This window comes from Parasteatoda tepidariorum, chromosome 6 (assembly GCF_043381705.1).
Source record: "Parasteatoda tepidariorum isolate YZ-2023 chromosome 6, CAS_Ptep_4.0, whole genome shotgun sequence".
NCBI classification, from domain to species: Eukaryota; Metazoa; Arthropoda; class Arachnida; order Araneae; family Theridiidae; genus Parasteatoda; species Parasteatoda tepidariorum.
The window spans coordinates 42,416,280-42,441,357 of NC_092209.1; the positions used below are offsets into that span (position 1 = coordinate 42,416,280).

General features: G+C 30.9%; 1 protein-coding gene across 1 annotated transcript in view; it reads right to left on the minus strand.

Annotated features, from left to right (window-relative positions):
• Positions 1–13,959: 13,959 nt before the first annotated feature.
• The window catches only part of LOC107440889 (uncharacterized transmembrane protein DDB_G0289901), a 113,936-nt gene continuing 102,817 nt past the window's right edge, over positions 13,960–25,078 (minus strand). Inside the window, exons 48-51 of the mRNA XM_071182269.1 lie at positions 21,136–21,171; positions 19,955–19,990; positions 18,895–18,915; positions 13,960–14,828 (exon numbers count right to left, since the gene is read on the minus strand). Of these exons, the coding sequence (XP_071038370.1) occupies positions 14,176–14,828; positions 18,895–18,915; positions 19,955–19,990; positions 21,136–21,171 (746 nt within the window). The 3' untranslated portion in view covers positions 13,960–14,175. The remainder of the gene's footprint in view (positions 14,829–18,894; positions 18,916–19,954; positions 19,991–21,135; positions 21,172–25,078) is intronic.

Below are 25,078 nucleotides of genomic sequence, written 5' to 3' on the forward strand. Positions count from 1 at the left end.
CGGAATTGAAGTTGCTTGAAATATCAGAAACTGTTTCGTTCTTCTGAGGAAAAAAATTGCCGATAATTAAGAACGACTTACATTTGGACCAATCAGATCATTTACTTTTTATGACGTTTCAATTTTATGTGGTGACGTTTACAAATGTAAATAATCATGGCAACAAAGGAGATGGAGAGGATGATCCGATGAAATTTTTTATTGATGAAGCAGAACAAGTTTTGGCCAGTAAAACTAACATTTCTTTTCAATTTCTAGGGTTAAAAATACCTGTGAGGAAATTGCGCAGGGAATTATTTTCATGTCAAATGTTTTTTTAAGAACGTTCTATTCGTTCTAAACTAATAAAATAATTTTACGGTAATTATTATAATTTGTTTCAAGACAAGTTTTGAAAACTTTTAATATAAATAATTTATGATTTTTTTTTTTTAAATTTTTTTTTTTACAGGCAATGATTTTTTTTTGGTGAAAAGCTTCATAATAAAATATTTTCCAAGCAACTCGCCAAACTTAGCTGCATTATTCTAAATATGCAAAATATAAAATAGAGATTGTATTTTCTGGTTTATAAATTTTAGTCTTTCTTTTTAATTTTTATTTCTGTAAATTGTAAAAGCGTGTGTTTGATTATTTGAAAAAATTCTTTTAATTTTTTATTCACGAAATAATTATTTTATTCTTCCCTAAGAATTCTTCTAGTTTTTTAAAAGTTTAACTTGAAACAGCAGTTAGTTAATTAAAAAAAGTAATAAAAGTAATTTAAAAAAATGCATATGCGGCAATTATTTACCTTGCCTTAAAAAAATGTACCCCATTTCACGACAATTATTTAAAACCAATTTTCTAACCACTGGGCTGCCACATTCTATAAATAATTTATAAGAACGCTCTATAAAACTAATTTTTAATTGATTTGAGCTGAAAGCTAGTAAATCAGTAATTTTATAAAATACAGGGTGGCTACAAAATACTGTTACAAATATCAAATAATTTTATTGTACCGAAAAAAAAAATAGAAAATAATTAATACACAACTATGATTAACACTATAAATGGAAGCTTACAAGCTTACCTTAAATTTTTTTTATTTGTATTGACCACCATCTTCATCGATTACTATCGATCCAACGATAATCTCTTGCGCCATTGTCCGAAGCCGGCGCGAATAATTTTAAAAGGTAATTTGTCCCATTCACGCAATCAAGAAGCTCTGAGAGTGTCCAAACTTCCGTGCTGTTCAGCATTAACTATAGACTCTAGAATCCCCCAAACACAATATTCTAAAGAGTTTAGATCCGGTGAAGAAGGGGACTACTCTTCTGACTTAATAAATTTAGAACAATTTGAGCCAAGCCTGTTTTGTTTTGGCCCTGTTTTACTGCGCAGTCTTGCTGAAATAACCAATCGATTTAGGGATATCATCTGTCAGCATGAGGCAATAAATAAGTAACCAATACTTGCTTTCTGTAATATTCAGCATTGATTTTTACCCCTTTATCGATGAATTTCTGAGGAAATTTTCTGTTATTTGACACTGCAGCCCAAACCATTGCAGAATTCTTGTTCTAAAAGCATTGCACTGTTCGTACACTATCAGGTATATCATCAAAGGTTGCTGCATATACAACATTATTTTTAGCATTATAACTTTGCTCTGTGCAAAATATTTTCTCACCAGAAAAGATTATTCCGTCAACACTTTAGTTACCGTGCCGGTTTAGAAATTTCTTACATTTTTGTAACCTTTTTAATTTTTGTGCAGTTGTCAAATCTCGAACTTTTCTTTTGCGATAAGGGCGAAAACCCGGGTCTTTATTTAATATAACTTGCGTAGTTCTCCGACTCATGCTCTCTTTATCAGTCATTTTACAGGGTTATTCATAATTCCCTCCGCCTGGAACGCCATTTTTCTTTACTACAACTGGCTTCAGTGGTACATGTTACTGCCATCTACCGGCAACTGCTTAAATTAAAACTTGAATACTTTCGGAATAATTTCATATGTTTTTTTTTGCCATATTTTAAGATTTTAATTTAAGAGATTTTAATTGCTTGAAGATTCTACCTGCTGAAAATAGGCGATCGGAAAGCTGTTTAACCATCAAACTTTTCAATTCCATATTTAAATTTATTCTAAATGTTTTGCTTTAAGCATAAATCGTCTGCACTTGTAGAAAGCGACATTCACAGGAATACTGAGAAACAAATTGTTTTACTAAAAGATTAAAACTAAATCTTACTTTTTTTTGAGTGTTACAGATTTAGTAGCCAGCCTGTAGTTATCAGATCCCATGGAAAATTCTTTATTTGGAATGTAGATCGCAAACCGGTCCGCCACATACTTGAACGTATATACACTTAATAAGGTGCGGATCGGTTCAAAATTACGGATTTGTACATACACAAAAACATCTAATCATTCTGCTTTATTTATATGGATTTTACCACAATCATTACCAAAGCAATAGTTTGAATATGCCGGGATTACCTGGTCGGAAGGGCGCTGGGCCCATGTTCGAGAGTTCGTAGGTTCGAACCCCGCCGGCCGAAGACTCCCCGTGTAGTAAAGTGACTAATGCAAGTTAAATCTGTCGAGTTGCAAAAGTCCGCCATGTTCCCATAAAAAATCAATACCTCTGGGGGTACTGGATTGAAGATCGATCGTTCTCTGATTCAGGTCAAAATTACGATCTGTGGATGAATGAATGGATGTATGAATGGGTCCGCCCTATAAACGGGTGCGACGTATGGTGTGGCAGAAGTCGAATTCTTTGCCATAGATGGCGCCACTGAAAAACAAGAAACGCACACTCTGCCTTAAATTTGCTCAGTTTCACCACGCAGATTTGCCCGTGTGCAAGTGACATTAGAAATAACAGCAACAAACATAGTTTGAATACTGATCGTAGTAATTTTCATCACGAAAGAATTTTCTCTTTTGTAAAAGTTTCAAAAACACACTATTTTTTTTAAAACTATGCTGTTTGCATTTTAGAACTGAAATATAATATTTGTTACAATTAGCAATCAAAGTTCAACATCTTTGATGAGTAGGGGAGAGTCGGGTAGCCCCGCTCACTTAAGGAGTATTGCTTAATATTGAGTAATAATCAACATTTTTGTATATTTCTATTGTTTTATCATCCAATTAAATAATGCAAAAGGAATAAACCAAAAAAAGAATAGTTAAACTTAAAAAAATAGAAATTTAAAAAAACATGTTTTTCAGCTCTTTTCAAAATGTGTCGGGTAGCCCCGCCCAGTTACAAAAATTGTGTTTTTTGGCTATTTTTTCAGGTGTAAATGAGAATGACCAATGTATTGACAATAGATAAACCTCATTTATCATTTTTATCACAAAATTATTTTATTTATTACATATTTATATACTTTTAGTGAATTCTATCATTTAATAACAACAAATGTCATACTTTTTATCATTATTAATGTATATTAATATATTATAATATTAATATATATTTATATTAAATATTTAACGAAAATAATTTAATTTAAGTAACAATAATTAATAACAATAGTTGTTTTTCAATATAAACTTATTTGGTTGATCTCTTCTTATAAACTTAATATAAAATACTTCTTATAAAATTACAAATTCACTTTGTATTTTGATTGCATTCAAATGCTTCTGTAGATTGATTCGTTCACAAATAAGTGAAAATAAATAAGTAAGCAAATAGCTTATCATAATATTTATGATTTCTTGATATTAAATTTAATTTGGATATATCAATTACATTTTAAAAATATTTAATTTTTCATTTTTAAATATATAAATTTATGTTTCATATAATATTAAAACATATATTTGTTGTTAAAAATGCATATAACATTCAAATTTGAAGCAATAAAATAATAATCTTTGCAACCGTACATTTATCGACGAAATAAAATTGGGCGGTGATACCCGACATTCATGTGAGCGGGGCTACCCGAAATCCAATTTTTTTGTAAATTTGTAATTACTCGAACAATTTTTTACATACAAACTTCTTTCTTTGTGCAAATTAAACTTAAGACTACATACTTTAATGCTGTATGTATAGAAAAAATTATTTTTTTAGTATTAAAATGAAGTTTAATCGAAACATTCAACCAATTTTTCTTAATTTCATGACTACTGTATTCAACATATTTTCAAAACTATTGTTTACCATGTTAACAGCTTCATAAATACTTAAAACTTTGAATAGAATATTTTTTTAATATAACAATTAATGTTCGATGGCCCATTGACTTGAAAAAATATTCTATACACATGAAATTGATTATGGGTTGGGGTACCCGCTAAGCGGTGCTACCCGACTCTCTCCTATTTGATATAAATTGACATTATATGAGAGCTTGTATGCTAATTTTGAAAATTCTTTCATTAAAACTTATTATTTCACAATTTCTTCTTTAAATGGGCCATTCTAAAACTATGCTGTGTAAAATTAAAATTCTAATATTTGTAGGAATTATCAATCAACCCCGGAATTCTGATATGAAAGGGAATTTAACTCATAGTGTTATAATTATTTGATCTTTTTGCCAAGTGAGTTTTTTTTCCTTGAATGCAATTACTTTAACTGATATTTCATTATTGTAAACTTAATCTACAACTGATATTTGTTTACTTTTAGCTGCGGCTTTTAAATTATCTTAACAATCTTTCTTTTGGTTGTTCGTCACAACTTTTTTGCTCAGTATATTTCTTTGAATTTGGTCTATAGCTCGTGGGGTTAATTTCCGCCTAAGCTATTTTTTTCCTTGTAGTTTGTTATCTGATACGAGTGTTTGTTCAGACAAAAGCTGTTTTTTGTTTTTCCCTTTTTTATATCACATTGTTCTTTTGTCCTTGAATAGGAGTTATTATAATCCTTGTTTTTCAGTGAGTTGCTTTAAATGCGTTCAATTTTTTTATAACCTATGTTCTTCAGTATGCCACCGGTAAGGCAAATAATTTTTATTTGCACTTTGAATTGGATATTTGCGTTTGTTAGCAGTTAAAATTTGAATTTTAGGCCTGAAACTCCGATAAAGCTTCTGATCTTCATTGAAATCGAATTTCATAAATTTGTGCCGTGAAAATGTGCTTTCTGAAACTAAAGAAATTGAAAGATGTATTTTTTTTAAAAATAAGTATGTTAAATATTTTGATATCAAAGTTAAAAAGTACGATTAGCCATCCATTTATTTATTTTTGAAATTTAAAAAATACTTTTAAATTTCACATGGAATTTAAAAGATTTCGTTGCTTAAACTAAATCTGCGTGGTTCAGTATTTATAATGGCTTTAATGCTTTAAGAAATTGCAATCACTCTATTTTCATCCTTTAATTTGTCAAGAAGCAAATATTAGTCAATCTTTAAACTTCATACAGAAGACAAATCGAAAATTCTTAAACAACAAATAAAACATAGTTTTTTTTGCTTTTTATATACGTTTAATCAGTAAAGTCTCTATTAAATCCATATAAATTATTTAAAAATACATTTTTGAACACAAATTTGTTGTTAATTACGACCATTTGTTGAACTGTCGAGGCCGTCCTCTAATCTGAAAAACTATTACAAGCGCCCAATAAAAGAGCTGTTTGAATACTGATTTGACAATTTTTCTACTTTAACTCCTTAACAATCGGTTAATTTTCAAGAAAACGGTCATAAAAGTGCCTATTTTTTGGCTTTTGTATTTGTATTACGCATTTAATTAGTGCTGCAACTAGTTTAAAATGAACTAACCATCTACAATTACCTTAAAAATATCCTGGTACTGCCATCTGGTGGTAAAATGAGAAATAAAATATTTTCCTGGCAAAAGAAATGAATTAGTTTTATTCTTATTGGCGCGTTACTACTGAACACTCCAGCCAGTCAATATCACGGGAGCGAGAAATAGAGGGCGAAACCTCACCCCGTCATTTTCACGGGAGCGAGAACGAAGGGGTTAAATCTTCACTGTAAAAAATTTCTGTTAAAATACAGAGAGAAACAAAAAAATCTTTGTTAAATTATATAAAATATACTACAAACGCATATAACCAAATTTCTCGTTTGTAAGAAAATGGCTGTTTTTTCTGTGCCTTTCTCTGAAAGAACCTTCAGGTGTTTAAGTTTATCTTCTCGTTAGCATGAAAATGGCGGTTTTTTTTCTGTGCTTTTCTCTGAAGGAACTTTCAAAGCGGGGGAGCCATCACCCCTGCAGAGGATCAAAATTGCGATGGCATGTCTTCGGATCATTCTCAGAGATGCTTCTCAGATCATCGCCAAGAGTCCATTGTGCAGCTTTAGTGCGACGTAAATAAAGTACCTACCCAGCAGAAGGAACTTTCATGTGTTTCAATCTATCTTCACGTTAGCATGAAAATGGTGGGTTTTTCCAGCGCTTTTCTCTAAAGGAACTTTTTTGGTGTTTCAGTTTATCATCTTGTTAGTATAAAAATGGCGATTTTTTTTCTGTATTTTTCTCTATAGGAACTTTCAGGAGTTTCACTTTATTTCATAATGTCTAGAGGTTTCCCTTAGCCTGTGGTACGGAGCATCGTCGATGACTACGTAAAAGTTTAGAGCGAGTTTTGAATTTAGTCGATGTGATAAGTATACGAAGCTGTCCTCTGTAAAATGCGAAACTCCAGACTCTGTAGTAGAAGGATAGATAGGCAAATTGTAACACTAGAATTAGCTGCCTGATCATAGTCGTGGTTAGAGTTTCCTCTACGCCAGCTTCTGCCAGGGTTAGATTGCAGTTAGCTGTGTGCTTGATCGGATTGCACTTGCTCTGATCGGTTTTTACTGGTTAAATTTCCACTAAAATGTAATGTTTTCAGCGGTTTCAAGCAATATTTCTGTATTTTATACAAAACTTTCTGATCTGAGGTTCAGATTACAGTTAGCTGTGTGCTTGATCGGATTGCAGTTGCTCTGATCGTGTTTTCCTGGTTAAATTTCCACTAAAATGTAATGTTTTCAGCGGTTTCAAGCAATGTTTCTGTATTTTATAGAAATTTTCTGATCTGAGGTTTAGATTGCAGTTAGCTGTGTGCTTGATCGAATTGCACTTGCTCTGATCGTGTTTTCCTGGTTAAATTTCCACTAAAATGCAATGTTTCCAGCTGTTTCAAGCAATGTTTCTGTATTTTATAGAAACTTTCTGATCTGAGGTTTAGATTACAGTTAGCTGTGTGCTTGATCGGATTGCACTTGCTCTGATCGTGTTTGACCGGTTAAATTTCCACTAAAATGTAATGTTTCCAACAGTTTCAAGCAATGTCTCTTTATTTTATAGAAACTTTCCATTAATTCTTTATAATTTTTCACGGAACTAATGACAAATGATTTCTATTACATTATCACGTAATTTTTTTTCTTGTATTGTATATATTTTTGATTTAAATATAATCCTAGAAATCTTATCTTTACCTTAAATCATAGGAAAAACGTCAGTCCTCAGAAATTAGCAATATGTTTCATTTTCGGTATTAATTTAATCATAATCAACAGGCAATCTTCGAGCTTTTTATAAATTTAAACCAAATAAATATTTTATTTTCACCTAAGAAAAAAATTCTGGTAAAAATACCGTACTATTTGGTAATGACTTTTTTGGTACAAAAAAAATAATTCTGGATAATAAGATCAAAATATACCGTATTTAAATCATTCATTTGGTATTTTTTCCATTCGTGAGATAATGGATTCACGGATTCTAGTTTTTCAAATTATAATTATTATAAGTATAGCACATATTTAGTAAAAATACAAAACGGAAGAGTAAATTTAACCAAATAAATTGTTTTCAGCCATGCTCCAAGGTTTTATGATAAAATTATAATTTTTACCACATTTACTACCAAATAGCACTGTAATAAAACCATATTTTATTGTTAATTTTACCAAAAGTCACTACCAAACCACTTCGGCTAAAATCACCATATTTTTCTGTGTTATCATAGTGCCAGAAACATAGTAAATTTTACCACTGCTAGTTTTGACTATACTTTTTTCTCAGTGTTTCCTTACTTAATTTTATTTTGTTGTAAATATTTCATACGTACGTCATTATTATGTGACAAAGAAGAACATACTGCATGTTGAGATTTCAAAGTTTTACACCGCTTTACAAGGTGTTACGAAATTACCACCCTTTGTATATATAAATTTAGAATAATTTTCAACTACTGAGAACAAAAATGTGTACACATTGAATAGATAAGAGAACATAAGCGCTGTGGAAATCTGGTTAATCACTTGAGGGTTTGATTGACGGAGAAAACAGAAAGGAATTGAAAGACAATTATTAGAAACATCTTCAAATTTAGCCAAGTAATCAAACTGGTTTTAATGTTTTTTACAATACTTTTCTCACATGCGGTTAAACAACCGCATGTGAGAAATATTTAAGCATGTGTCACTTGCTTAAATATTACGCGTCTGCTTTTAATTTTTATTTTCACGAGTATAATTTTTTTTCATTTACGACGGGGATTCTAAAAGTAGATATTAAGAGATGATCATTATGGAACATCCTGCATGTTTCTTTTTCGAATTTTTTCTCTCTTTGCTACAAATCTTCAGTTTAGGGTATTTTTAATCTTATGAATTAGATTAGTCGGGATAGCCTGATCGGTAGTGCTCTGGGCGCATGTCCGAGAGTTCGTGGGTTCAAACCCCACCGGCCGAAGACTCCCCGTGTAGTAAATGATGATGGATGCACATTAAATCTGTCGAGTCTCAAAGTCCTCCATGTTCCCATAACAAATCATTATCTCTGGGAGTACTGGATTGGAGATTGATCGTTCTCTGATTAAGGTCAAAATTACGATCTGAGGATGAATGAATGGATGTATGAGTGGGTTCGCCCTATAAACGGGTGTGACGTATGCGTGCGGCAGAATTCGAATTCTTGGCCATAGATGGCGCCACTGGAAAACAAGAACAATTGCACTCCTCTGTCTTAACAGGCATACGAGAGAGAGGGAGGGAGGCAGAGAGAGAGAGGGAGGCAGAGAGAGAGAGGGAGGCAGAGAGAGGGAGGGAGAAAGCGGGAGGGAGAAAGAGGGAGGGAGAAAGAGGGAGGGAGAAAGAGGGAGGGAGAGAGTTGTGTACAATATATTTTATTTATTCCATGAAAGTAAACTGAATTATATTACTGAGCCTTTGACACCAAAGTTCTAAATTCTCACTTACTCTAAAATAATTTGATCCCTTCAGGTTATCAGCCGGTTTTATATTATTTTTTTTCTCACAAATGATTCTAAGGACGAGTTTGCTTCCACTTCGCTTAAATACAAATTTAGGGAACTCAAATATGTATACACTTTTTGCTTCATATGGTTTTCATATGCTCTGAAGAGTTTTAAAAATATAAACTCTTTCAGGCTTTGCTTTTGATATGAGTTACTTTTCACAATTTTATTTCAAAATAATATCTAAATTGTAATATCTCAATAGAAAAATCTCAAAAGTACAAACGACAAAAACTGAAAAGATAATGAAAAGATTTATCTTATAAGTAACAAATCAGGACCTTTGAGGACTTGAGCAGATGCAAACTATGGTAATGCTGAGAACGCAAAATCATTTTCAAGGTAATTTCTTTAATTTTAGCATTAACAAAAATCAATAACTTTATCCATTTGTGAAGATGAACTCGTTTCTTTAGAAGGTATTTCTAAAAAAAAATTTATATGGCTGTTAAATCTTTCGGATGATTTAAATTCTATATTTGTAGAGAAACCCGTGATCTTTTCACGTGATAATCAATCTGTAAATGATTTATTGAATAATCGAAAACCATTTTTTTTCCGCACAAGACACATAAATTTGATACTTGATCTCGTCAAGAATATAATTGGGAAAACTTTAAAATTTGAATATGTTCAAAAGAATGAAATGGTCACATATTTAAGTAAAGCCGTGACTTTTGACTAGCTAACAAGAACTCTGTCAAAAATTAGTTCGGTTGATTAATTTTTGCTTCACAAGAAATTAGCTCATGAAATTTATGGTTTTTATTTTTTGAAAAATGTGTTTCCTCACAGAGGGAGCATTGTAGATATACGAACAATCATCCCATCTTTCTTTCTTCCCAAGCAAGTTGCGTCATGCAGATTTCTCGGTATTAAAATAAACCTATATAACAAATATGCAAACGCCTGAGAGGGTGGTGTAGTTAATTTCTTTTTCATGTACTTTGGCATCACTGTGTGTGTGATGTTTTCCCAATTGCACTGTGTGTATGATGTATATTTTATAGTTTTGTTCTTTAGTAAACCTTTCTTTGCTGGCAAATGATGTATATTTTACAGTTTTGTTCTTTAGTAAACTTTTCTTTGTCGGCAATTACGCTTGTTTTCCTCAACCTCAATAAATAACATTAAAGAACATTCAACCTATTCTTGACTTGAATGATTCACGCAAAATTTCACATTTTTCAATATCAGGTTCCCCATTAGTTAAGCAATGAACTTTTTTGTGAAAATTTTCTTCACCTTAATACCGAAAAGTATTTCCTTGTTAGACTCATAAGAATGATAAAAATAATTTGTTCTGTTGTTAACCTGGATAAAATAAGCTGTCGTAAACGATAAATGGAGTTTTTTAAAGGATGTTAATGGATGTTTTCTGTGTTACGAAAATTTCTTCAATTTTTTAAAAAAATTATTAAAAATATATCTTAACTGATTCTTTAAATAATTTTAGGGAAAAAAAAATAATGAATATATATGGAAATGAAACAAAGTAAAATATATAGGATTTAATGCTATATATTTCGTTTTGTCCTTTCTCAATGAACCTTCTTCAGTGTCTAAAGACTAAAAGTTATCGTGTTTAGTCACTGAGGAAGGTTCTTATTTGGAGAACAGTACCTATAATATATCCTTTTGAACTTTATTAATGCTTTATTCATGTTGCGTTTTATTTTAATTTTGCAGTTTAAGGCGAAGGTTCTTAAACAAAACTTTTCAAACTCTTTTAAAGCAGAATATTTCCTTTCACCGTGTGAAAACACGATTATACAAATTATTTTTATAATCTAAAATATAGGGCAATAGAATCTAGTTCCCTAACCAGACATTTCTTTACAAGAGTTATGAACAAAAGTATTCCCATGAAATTCAAAAGACCAAAGGAGTAAATTGGTCCAAAAGAGAGATGAAATGAGTTAGAATAAGATTTTATCCAGTCTAAAAAAGAGACGGCATTCAAAATGTCAGTTTCCTTATCGGATGAACGATTACTTTTAGTTCATTTTCTAAAAGACGGACGAAGTTTAATTGGTTAATTAGCTAAATAGAGTAGTGGTAGAATTTAATCCGATATATTTCGTTTTGTTCTTCCTCAATGAACGTTTTTCAGTGTCTAAAGACTAAAAGTTTTGGTGTTTAGTCACTGAGGAAGGTTCTTATTTGTAGAAGAGTAACGATAATATATCCTTCTGAACTTTTTTAATGCTTTATTCATGTTGTTTTTCACTTTAATTTTACTGTTTAATGCGAAGGTTCTTGAACAAAACTTTTCGAACTATCTTTCAAAGCAAAATTTTTTTTTTCACCGAGTAAAACCACGATTATATACAAACTATTTTTATTCCCTAAAATTTAGAGCAATAGAATCTAGTGCAGAAGTACCATGACCAGACATTTCTCTACAAGAATTATGAACATAAATTCTCCCATGAAGTTCAAAAGACCAAAGGAGTAAGTTGGGAGTCCAAAAGAGACTTCAAAAGAGTTACGATCAGATCTACTCCAGTTTAAATAATAGTCGGCATACAAAAATGTCCGTTTCTATATCGGATGAAAGAATATTTTTAGTTCATTTTCTGAAAGACGGACATAGTTTAATCGCTTAATTAACTAAATAGAGTCGCGGTGGCTCAGGGGAAAAACTTTCGCCTCCTAATGGAGTGACTTCAGGTTCGAATCTCAGCGGTGGCTGGTTGATAGGAATTCTGTACCCGGCTCGCAATGACCACAGTGCTGATGTAAAATATCTTTAGTGGTTGACGGATCATGGAATATAATCCCTCGGTCTAATTCACCGAGGTTTTCCTCTTCATGTAATGAAAATGCAGGTTAGTTCCATCAAAATGTTCTCTACCAAGGCTAGTATGTTGCAATGCTTGATCCAGGAGTTACCTTGCCTTCTGGGTTGGTTTCAAAATTACAAGGCTACGTATTCGAACAATCATAATCGTATATTTAAAACTGGGTTGGTTGTTCAATACCAGTTGTAAAATTAAATTAAATTGACTAAATAAACTAAGACTTTTATAAATTTTATATGCATTATTTAATGAAACAAACTTTATAAAAACAAACAAACCAATTAATTACATTTGTATTATACAAACTGTTTAATAAATAAGTCTTTTTTTTGGTAAGACAAATATCTAACTAATATATTTATGGGAAAAGTGGATTTTGAAGTTTAAACTGTTGAAAATGTGTTAAATTTTATCTGTCGCAAAGTAGCCAATTATTAATGGTATGATATCATACACTCATTTAATGCATAATTTTTATTCTTTTATTCATTCATTACAACTTTCACGGAAGAGATTCTTTCATGTCATGTATTTTTCCCATCAAGTATTCGTATTTTTCGATTAACATTAGTTGTGTTAAAATTTCGTAGATTATTAAATTCGTTAAATTTTTTAAAAAAAACTTAATTAATTGATTGATTAATCCTATGACTGTTTATGTAAGAAAAAGGAACAAGAATAATATTTTTTACTGAGCTTTTGACTTATACGTTACGCTATCTTACGATTTTAAATGTGTTTTTTTTAACACAATACTAAATCACAGAAATACACAATACTTTCACAGAACTGTACCTTCACACACAATACTTTCGCAGAAATTTATTATGTTTGTGTGTTTAATCACTGGTTTCAAACGTGTTTTTCCTCTGTAAAGATTTTCAATTTATTGGTTTTCAATTTAATGTTCATTAAATGAGCGTTTAATTGTTGTTTTAAAATGTAAACTGCTATTATTCTGACTTCCAATTTTGGTTTTAAATTTATGATGATATAGAAAAGTCTTTTTGATATTATATTAAGTTTTGTTGTCTTTATTCCTTGTGCTTTAATATTTTATAGTTTCAGTCCACCTTTGGAAAAAGTGTTAAATATGTTAAACTTGATTTTTCGAAATTAAGTTAGAAAATTTGATTTAGCTTGTAATTTTCAAAAATTCCTTACTAAAAAAAACTTCATTTGACAAATTCATAAACTCTTCTGAGGATGTTTGTAGTCTGTGTTTTGCAGTACTTAGATATTTCAACATGGTTTTTCGAATCGCTTTCGCTTAGGAAAATAAAAAAGCCACAGTTTAAGTGCTTTACACTTGCATCAAAGCTATAATTTTATACCGTGTACCCACATAATTATAAACTATACCGTAAAACCATCTTGCCATGAAAGATTATCTGGTTTTATAATGGAAAAATAACAGGCATAGCTAGCAACAGTTTTTCTTGACTGTTAGCTCAAATTTAGCCGATTTTTAGCTAGGGTCTTCTATGTTTATTTTGAAAATGACGTAAAAAAAGGCAATATGGAGAAAAGTCACAGTTTTGAGAAAATAAAAAGCGTTGGTGGTCTAATTTTCAAATATTTAAAAAGTTACTGAAACGCTGAATTATCTGAGCTCATAAAAAATTTGTAAGCATTAAGATTAAGGCATTGATTTTGGTAATTTTCATCTAGTTGAAAAATTGTCGCTAAATTGGCAATTTATAAAAAAAAAGCAATAACTTTTAAAATATTTCAGCAATTAGTTCCTTCTAAAGCAAAAATAATTCTTTACATTAAAATGGCATTTGCAGTTTAAAATTAATATTATGCTTTAAGGGTAAGGAACTTATACTGTGGCACTTTTTTCCCTTGGTGAAACAGCTCCGAAAAACCATGCTAACCTAATACAATAAAAATAAACAGGCAATTAAATAAATTTATTTTAATTTCAGGTAAGCTTTAAAGAATTGTCTTTTGCTTGAAAAAAAAAGAAAAGAAAGCATGAATTTCCAGACTTGTTCGAGTGCATACAGAAACAAGCAAAAAATATATGCTGAAACTATCTTTTTCTCACTAGGCATTTTTTCACAGTTTTAACCACCTAAGTTGATAGAACATTCTAGTCTTACAGTAGCTCATTAATAGTAGTAATCATCTGTAGTTGAGGGCGAAGCGGGTGCTTCTGTTACGAGACTTTTATCTGTAACTACGTTTCCATCACCATCTTTTTCATAAGAATAATGATATGAAAATCCTTCTCCGTTGCTCTCTTCTTTCGAATAGTGATAAGAAACTCCGCTGCTTTCTTCTTTCGAATAGTGGTAGGAAGCGTCCGCTTGATCACCATCGCCTTCGTATTCGTAATCCTCTCCTGCTTCTCCACTACCTTCTCCACTAGCAGAGACTTTTTTCACTTTTTTGATGATAATTCTCGCAGTTCTTCTTTCGACAGGTGCAGATGTAGCTGTAGCTGTAACTGCAGCTGGAGTAGTTGTAGGTACTTCCTTAACTACAGTTCCACCGCCTCCACTTCCTCCCTCATCCAGTATTTTTTTAATAATTATTATAGTTTTACCTCCACTTTCCCCTCCACTTTCACCTCCACTTTCCCCTCCACTTTCACCTCCACCTTCATTTGCACCTCCACCTTCCTTTGCACCTCCACCTCCTTCCTCTTCCTTTGTTATTATCACTTCACCTGAATTTCCTCCTCCTCCTCCTTCTTCCTCTTCCTTTTTAATAACCACTCCACCTCCACCTTTCTTTACCAGCCTTTTCTTCTTAACGCATTCTGCAAAAATAATTAAATTTTAAAAGTTACTGAATTACTGCAGTTAGTAACTCTTACTAAGTTACTATAGGTAATTGTATTTTTCAAATAAAAAATATTTTACAGCTTTACAGACCGTGGGAAGTATACTTCCTGCTGACTTCATTAGCTTTTAACAGTTTGACGCGGATGGGACACAGGTGTCAATTTTATATATATTTTTTCTGACTCTCTAATTACGAGTAAAAAATTAATTTTGATAGTTTTTAATTATGAAAAATCAATCAAATAGTTACAAAAAAATCTGCTAGATTATCGGATTTTTATTTGTACTAAAATATAAAACCCCAAAAAAGTAGTCTCGAAAGAAAAAAATCATTCATATTCAAAAATTTATCAGTAATTGATTTTGAAAATTAAAGAAATTTCAAAGAAATTTTCTCTTAGATCTAAATAACTGCAATTAAGTTCATATTCGAAAACATATTGTTTGGAAGTGAGCGATGTTTTGAAGATTTTACCATTAACGCAGAAAAAGACACCGGTGTTTAATGCTGAATTTCATAACTGTAATTTATTAAAATGCTCAATATTTTATTTTTTTGTTTAGTTTGACCTGAATCGGTACAAAATAAGGAAAAATGCATAAAAAATATGTTTAATAAAACATCTACGTCAGAGGTTTAAATGCCGATGGGAAGTTAAATTTCCGTTTATGATTTTTGAGACCAACTGCTTATAACTTCAGAAAATACAAAAAATACAATATCTAAGAAAAGCTTTGTTTAACTCATATGTGGGGAACTCTAAAGTTTGAAGTGGGGCAAAGAAGAGAGATCAAATCTAGGGAGTGGTTTTCTCCTGTGCGTTATATGTTCGCTCATTGGATAACTTTATATCGAGTTTATTAATAGTTATAAACACAGAAAATTATAAATTTGCAAGTTAATAAGCATAAAAGTTCTAGCTTATGGTCAATTTCTTACAGTAAGTAAAATTTTGAAAATCTCACAGACCATCCCAACAATATATATAATATATATGCTACGGCCAAAGCCCGAAGTCGGCCAATTCGCGATATGGCCAAGAACGCTGTAAATTAGCTGGCCAAAGTCCAAAAATTGTTCGTGATTTCGGAAAATGGCTGCACAAATCGCGAATTGGCATGGGAAGATCAGCCAAAGTTGGAAGAAAAAATTATTATACCAGGCAAACCGGGCAAATGTATACCGGGCAGGGGCACTTGACCTTAAAAAAACATCAGTGTAGGATATACCAGGCAAATGTATACCGGGCAGTGGCACTTGACCTTAAAAAAACATCAGTGTAGGGTATACCGGGCAAATATATACCGGGCAGTGGCACTTGATCTTAAAAAAACATCAGTGTAGGATATACCGGGCAAATGCATACCGGGCAGTTGTACTTGTCATACTAGACCTAGTATGACAAGACCTTTGGTATGCATGACAATTAAATAGACAATTTAATAATGATTATTAAATTAATGATTATTTAATAGACAATTTAAAAACTTCTATTTTTCATATTTTAAATTAAAAGATTTATAAGAATTATTTATATAATTATAGAAGGCCGCCGAAGTAAAATATTCACTGATCGTTTCAATTATTTCGGACTTTGGCCAGCCATCCTCGGCCACTTCGCGATCTGGCCGGCCAATTCCCGAAATCAAGAACAATTTCGGACTTTGGCCAGCCATCTTCGGCCACTTCGCGATCTGGCCGGACTTCGGGGTTTGGCCGTAACATATATATATATATATATATTAGATTATGATGTTTTTATTCACTGTTTACTGTTTTGTGTTCTGTAGATATTTATATCAATAGAATTTTTNATATATGCAGTGCAAATAAATAGATAGATATAAATATATATATATATAAATGGTCCAAAAAAAATTGACATTGTAAACGGGTCACATCAAACTCCGACTTTAAAAATGTATGTTTATAGTTACGTAATATAAACGTAATGTTTATAAATACTTTCTGCGATCTTACAAAAATTAGGAGTGAAAAAAAGATTATTTTGAATATTGCAATAGAAAATAATTTTGTAGTATTTAGTTTGTTCTCGTTAGTTTTGTATGATTATTAGAAATTAAATGTAAATATTTTATAATTAATATCTGTGATCTTTATTTTTTCTTTTTGTTTTCTCGCTTCTTCTTTATAAGCACAAGTATAATGATTCAAAAGGTATGCATTCCGTACAATACTGCAATTAATTGGGTACTTGCACTTCAAGAGGAAAAAGATCACAGATACCCACACATGTGATCTATGATGTCAACTCCAGAGATGATCGTTTATAAGCAAGATTTCGTGTTAAAGTTGAGCTAAGTTTCTCCACATAAGTTAGAATGTTGATTAACGTGAAGTTAATTTAATTCAGAGCCGTATCGCGCATCGAATTTGTTTTAATATAATTCTTCCTCGTCTACGCCTTTTACTTAACTTAGATTTATTATTTGTTTATGTGATTGATTGTAAGCATGATATATTTTTGTTTTGTGTACCTGGCAAATTCGATGCACTATTAGTTTGTTTATGTTCTACGTGACTGCACGCCAGTTTTTCTGTTAAATAAGAAATGTATAGTGAAAGAATTGAAATCCTTGTGAAAGAATCTTTGTGTAAGAGTTATAGAATATGTTATTTAAAAGAATTGATGGGGATGGCTTGCATGGAATAGAATGGAGAGAAAAGTTGCTAATGTAAACAAATACCACGTTTCAACAACCAATCAGGATAGAGATTCCCACACTTTGTCACTTGTTGGTATCCCATTGGCGTAAAAATATTTAGAGTTAAAATCGTAGCTACAGCGAGCTTAGAGCTTGCTTTGTTGAAATCTTATCTACAACAATCAGTCGAATCATATTATTCTGGTTAACTGGTGCAAAAGTTGCCCTCATGAAATCTGTTAAAGTATTTTAAACACCGTCCTGAACAAATCATGACATGAAAATGTTAAGCGCAGTACTGACATACTTTGTAGATAAATAAAGACTTTGTGTAGTTGGAGGGCAAGAGTCATTGGAATCTAAAATATTATTTACTTATTTACTTTCGAAAATTTTATTTTTGGAATTACGGTAACTTAAAAACGAATGAACCAAACAAGACTTTGAGCTTTTTAAAGTTTAAAGGTCTGAATCATCTTTCTTCATTTTTTGTAAACAATTTTTAAATCAGCAAAATTTCCATTTTACATTAGATATAATAGTTAAAATACAACTTTTGTATGTCTTAGTCTGTCTAAAACAAGTGATCCTCTAGAAGGGCAATCTTTTATTACTATTAGAGTTATTGTGTTCTAAAGATTATTGTTATTATTCTCTTTTCGCAAATTTTATTTTCGGAATTAAAGTGACGAATGAACCAAACTTATAATGAAAATTCAAGATTTCTAAGACTTTAAGATCGGAATCAGTTCACATATTTATTAAACAGTTTTTAAGTCAGCAAGATGTACGTTTCATGTTAGGCTTAATAGTTAAAATAGAACTTTTGCTTGCCTTCGTCTGCCTAAAACAAATGATTCTCTAGAGGCAATCAAGAGGGCAATATTTTATTTTATGTCCTGCATAAAATGAAAGATTACCCTTCTAAAGAATCATACTAAATAACATGTGCTTATAAAAATTTTAATTATTTTATTAAATTGACAAATATTAAATTATTTATGTGTAAAAAAATTTGTTATATGTTAAATATTATGCATTATAAATTATAAAATATTTATTATAAATTATATATTATATACTATAAAATTTATTATGTATGAAAATTATTTATATATTACATCTAAAACAAAAACTTGTAATAATTTGCACAATATTATTATGTTTTAAAATTAAATTTGGATATATGTGGGCCTTAATTATGAAATCAAATAAAGTATTAAATAAATTATTTATATATACCATAATTGATAATTTTTTTTCTAAAATTCTAATTTTTATTTACATTATTTTATTTTTCGATTTTGACAGTCATAAACTATGTTAGACGATTTGATTTTGTTAATAATGAGACTAATTAAACTTATTACTTACTTTTGGACGTTTTAGCACTACCTGTGAAAGAAAAATAATATTATAATCATTTGTTTAAATCCACCTCATGTAAGAAATACAGTAACAAAATAATATGAGATAACTATTTTGAATAACTAAAAATTTGCATATAAAGTAAATATCAAGTTTATTTCAGTTGGCTTGCCAGGTTAGACCGCTCTAGAGGCAGATAAAGCAAGCATTTGTACCGGTTTTTTCAAAAATAGTGCATTTTTGTTTAAAAATTAAAATTCGCAAGCAGAATTCTCTGAAATTTGTTTATGATAACTATAAATACGCAATAAATCGAAATAATCTTTTGGACTTATGTAAATAATATTCCTCTGAATATATAGTTTAAATTGGAAATTAATCGGGGACGGTTTTTTTTAAAATTACGACTTCAATACGATATATATGTATATCACATATACATAAAGCAAAGTCTTCGAGTTACGATTAATAAAAAATGTAGTTTCAAGAAACAAATCTGCGAACATTTTTGATCCTATAGAGTGGATTATTTGAACCTGTTTCTGTAAAATTCAAAATTCAAGCACTTGGATCTTTTTTCTGCTCATAAATATGGGGAAGTATTATTTTAACCCTTAAAGAACCGTGGTCTGTAAGGGTTAACGCGATTCTATTTTCACAACCTATGGTATCATATATGACACTAGAATTTTCGACTCCATCAGCCCATGGTAACACGGCCGTGATTTTGATTTGGAACTTTTTATTTCAATTTTTAAATGGTGGTTGTAGTCCGGCTAACAGAGAATTGAGCTTCAATATGAGCTTTCGGTTCAGAGTGTTTTTTTTAAAATTATTATTGTTTGATCCGGAGTATTGAAACATGCAAACAATTGCACGTGTTCGACTCTTTTTAGAAGATTGAACACGTGCAATTGTTGAAAAGCGTCAATCTGAATTAAAACACCTTTTATATTGTGTTTAGACGTCTATTTTTAGATTTATTTTATTTTATATATTACTTGCAAGATATTTAATTACTCAAATAAATTTTTATTCATTTCATATATGTACTATTGATGCATACCCCCAGAAGAGGACGATGCTGAGGAACTGGCACTACCTATAACAAAACAAAAAATAATTAGGTGTTAAACAATATTTAGTAAAAAATAAAAAAAAATTGTGCAGAGCTTTTATTATTGTAAATAGTCACCCAATGAAGGTAGCGTACTGAAAGGTGGGGTTATTAAATGATATATAGGTAATCACCCATAAATTTAATTTTGCACGTATTTCTCTTTTATTGCATTTAATACGAAATTTACAATTCTACTTGAATTTTATAAATGAAAAATATTAAAGTATCAATTGATGCGCATCCTAAAAAAATTAGGACTTTAACTCTTTGCGATCGTATTAAGTTGATACATGGGTGTCATGCTGGTCGGAATTAATTTTCGTTGCACGAGCAGTAAGTAATACATAATATGCGGTCCCGCAGTGGACTGATCGTTAAGACACGGTTCACAGCAGATCACCGAAGTCAAGCATCACTGGTTGTGGGCAGTGTGCGGGCGGGTGACCACTTGGATCAGTCTGCGTAGGGACCGAGGGCGTGCGGTATTGGTCCCCGTTAAACTGTTCTACCGTAAAGTGCTCGACTTCGCGTGCAGGTCGTCGGGCTACCGAAGCGGGAGTGCCATCCCCTCTGCAGAGGATCAAAATTGTGGTGGTATGTCTTCGGATCATCCTCAGGGATGTTTCCCAGACTGTCCCCAATAGCCCATTGTGCAGCTCTAGTGCGACGTAAATGAACTTGAACAGCATAATATGCGAGATTAAGAAAGAAAAATGAAATTTTTAAATTCTCTTAGAAACTTTAGAAATATGTAACTCAATAATATATTTTATGCAAAAATTACATTTTATAGTTCTCCATCGTGTGGTATTTTTCAAAGCAGTCTCCAATATGAAACCTTGTTTTTCGAGCACATGTGTCACAAAAATAATTAGTTTGGCTTCTTCCGCCTAATTTTTTTGTTTGAACATACAGAACTATCTCTACTCTTTAAATTTTCAGAGTGCTGCAATATATGTAGTTTGCCATTAAGCTGTGGCTAACATCTTTGCTGCGATGGCTTAGAGCAGACATACGACTGGAACGGTAAGAAAGCGTTTTTTGGCTGAGAGTAGACATACAACCAGCAAAGGGTTAAAAAGCACGTTTTGTTACGTTTTACACTTTACACAGAGGCTAATGCTTACCTCCACCACTAGAACTTGCTGCGGCAGCTGCACTACCTAAAATAGACAATGTTTTATTATATAAACACTATAAGTCAAAATTGGAAGAGTCTACAAACAACTCAACAAAATAAAGAACAAAATAAATAAATTTAAATATTTTCTATACTATTGCTGAATAATATTGCCATATTTATATGCATTTTTAGTGATCATTCCTGATTATTGATTTATACTTTAATTTAATACAGTAGCTGAGATAAATTCAAGAATTCCTTCTGAGCAATCTCTCCTAACAAGGTTGATGAGATTGGGTAGGAGAAATTATAATTTACAACAACACTACAATCGTTAACAAAAATAATTACTCGTGAATAATAATTTTAAAATGTTTTTGTAAGCAAATATTATTGTATTAGCAGTGAATGTTTCAACCTAATACTTGAAGAGTTCGTTATGTGAAATAATTAAAGAATTTAAATTTTGCAGAAAGGCTGAAAAGGATTAACGATCCTTGAATCGTTGGCAAACTTTTGTTAGTCTCTATTTTAGCTTCTGGAAACACTTAAACTATTTTCTAACATAGATACCATATTCCATTCTTTCTTAGCATGAGACTTGTAGTCTCTCCCATTTTGTTTAGATATATACGGCTTTTCATTTAAACATGACCGTTTTTAGAAAGAACTGTTGGTATAAGCACTATTAAACAAGAATCGTAAATAAATAGGAATAAATAAATTCTAAGATATTTTAATTTCCCGTTAGTCTGAGGAAGAGTTATTATTCAGGCACGACCATTGAAATAAAATAGATCTGCTTTATACTTGCTTTATACTTACAAATCGTTTGTGTTTATACAGATCGTTCAGTGCTGTTGTTATGCATTACCTGTTATCACAATGAGTGTAGGGGAGAGTGGGGTCAATTGTAACGTTTTTTACTTAACTATTTTTAACTAACAAAAAATCGAATATATTATTAGTATTAATTGACAGACGAGTAAAGTAGACTATCCTCAACTAGAAAAAAAATAAATACCTGATTTTAAATATTATTATATTAGTTATTAACAATTTTTGACAGTCGTGCACTTGTTACAATTGTCCCCACTTACGGGGTCAATTGTAACAGTTCATAAATTCAACTAAAACATAGTTAATTATACATATTATCATAGTTGTGATATATTTTTTTATTGATCAAAATAGTAGTGATATTTTAGGAGTAAAAATAATAATGAGCAGAGACCTAAAGGGTTAAACTTTTAACTTTAAGGGGTTAAAAATTTTAATTTATGCTGTGAAAGGTGACAAATAAAATAATGCACATGCAACATAATATAAATGATATAGGAAACTATTGGTGGTTCTTAAAGAGTTAAGTAATGGTTTGTAAACATAAGATTATTTATTTTCAGCTGTTACAATCGTCCCTTTACTTATTGTTACAATTGTCCCCAAGACGCCATTTCAGCTTCATTTGTTAAAAACAATGCTAGTTAATTAGCAAAACTAATCTTTTTTTTTATTGAAATGTTAATTAAAGTGTCCACTTACATATTCGGTTACTAATTTTTATTTGTTTAAACAAAATTACTTTGTTACAATATAATATTATAATACCAAAAAAAGTACTTGCGTGGCGTGAAAATATCTTTTGTGATGTAATTCTTTCAAAAGTACATAAAAATGGTTGCCATCAGGGGTGTACATGTAGATTTATTAAATACACCTTGTGCGCCACCTGGGAACCAAATCTAGAACCCGACACTCGAAATTTTTGCTCTGTTACAATCGTACCCCGTTACAATTGACCCCACTCTCCCCTACTCTTTTCTCCGAACGTTATATGTGTACAATCTTCCCTAGCGCTACCTTACTTACACAAGAGAAGGGCAGAAATAGTAAATCCTAATTGGGTAAAATCTGGCTTGCCCTGGTTTATGATCTGGGCTATTACACCTTTTAATATCGAACTTAAAAAAAAAATTAAATATTCAAGATTATTTTTAACATTTGCGCACAAATGAAATCTTAAAGTTGTTCCTATTTTCTAAAGCTAACCCGTCGCAAAAATATTTATTGCACTTAATATGCTGTCGAACAAAAGCCACCGTTGGAGAAATTTTACACCTTATATGCTGACGATCAAATGTCACTGTTGGAGAAATTTTACACCTAATAAGCTGACGATCAAAAGTCACCGTTGGAGAAATTTTACACCTAATATGCTGACGAACAAAAGTCACTGTTGGAGAAATTTTACACCTTATATGCTGACGATCAAAAGTCACTGTTGGAGAAATTTTACACCTAATATGCTGACGAACAAAAGTTACTGTTGGAGAAATTTTACACCTTATATGCTGACGATCAAAAGTCACTGTTGGAGAAATTTTACACCTAATATGCTGACGATCAAAAGTCACTGATGGAGAAATTTTACACCTAATATGCTGACGAACAAAAGTCACTGTTGGAGAAATTTTACACCTAATATGCTGACGAGCAGAAGTCAGTATTGGAGCAATAATTGACTAGGTTTTCCGACTTCTAAAGCATAGATAGCTGTTTTAACCTTTCAATTAAGTGACGTAATGTCAATAAAGATTTCCTAAGACAATAATTACTAAATCAAAAGCATATTCTTAATGTGTATTTCTTCAGCCTGGGTTGGGTCGATAAAATACCCACAAAAGCTCAATCACGTTTGTTTATTTACAAGTTCTTTTAAATTGAACACACTGCAAAAAATTCCGTATCTAATTACAGTATCGGCACTTGGGGTGAATTTTTCGTAAATATTATACCGTAGCTTGTACAGTAATATTTATTTAATTAGATTGGTTCAGTGATTTTAAGTTGATTATTACGGCAAAAAGTACTGTAATTTTTTACAGGACAGTAATGGCCATGTTACCCTTTTATCACTACGAATTAAACAACCAGTTTTCAGTTAAAAATAAATAAAAAAATAATCAAAATCCAAAAAGCGTACCTTAAAATAAGTAATTTAAAAAAAAAATATTTCAATTTTAATGTCAAATGTTATATTCTTCAATTAAATTTAAATAATGCAAAAATGTAAATATTTTATTATTTTTAAACATTTATTTTTACGACAGAAAACTATCACATCCGACTACTTAAGTATACTTTTTAAAAAACATAAACTTAAAATTACAAGTTTTTTAAAGAATTGTTTTAAGCAAACTATTATTTTTTAAATGAAATGTTCATTTAATTTCAAATATCTGAGTTAAAAATACAGGAAAAAATACTTATGCTGAAGTAAAGATAAACAGAATTTCATAATGGCCTTGAAATTTCCATCTTATTAGCATTAGCACTACCATCAAAATACTTACATTCTTAATTTCAAAATCGCATACCTAAAGTAATGTGACCGTTCTCTAAATTTAATGCGACAATATCATAGTCATTGGCATTAAAGTGTTTGATTCGAATTTTGCGTCATTTTTTCTACTATTTTTCATTTATATTGATAATTTGCAATCTTTTAAGAGCAACAGAATCAGTGTATAATGAACCATTAAATATTTATTGAGAATAGTGATTAAACTCAGAGTGAATAAGCAAGGTCAAAACTACCATACTATGGTAAAAATTACGTTTCTGGCTCTGCGGTAACACCAAAATCGCGATAATTTTTATCGAAGAACTTCGGTAACGATTTCGATAAAATTAACGATAAAATATTGTTTTTCAATATGCGTTAAAATTCGAGAATTTTATGGAGTTTCGTACTATGGAGCAATTTACTTTGCAGTTTTGTATTTTTTACTTAATGTGTGATGCCGTCATTCTGGGCTACTTTGTGCAGGATTTCGCAGTTTTTGAACTTTGACATGTAAAAAAACTATGTTAGTTCAAACTTTAGTAAAATTTATCGATATTATATTCATAACTGGACTCAGACGAGTGAATTTGATCAATATTGG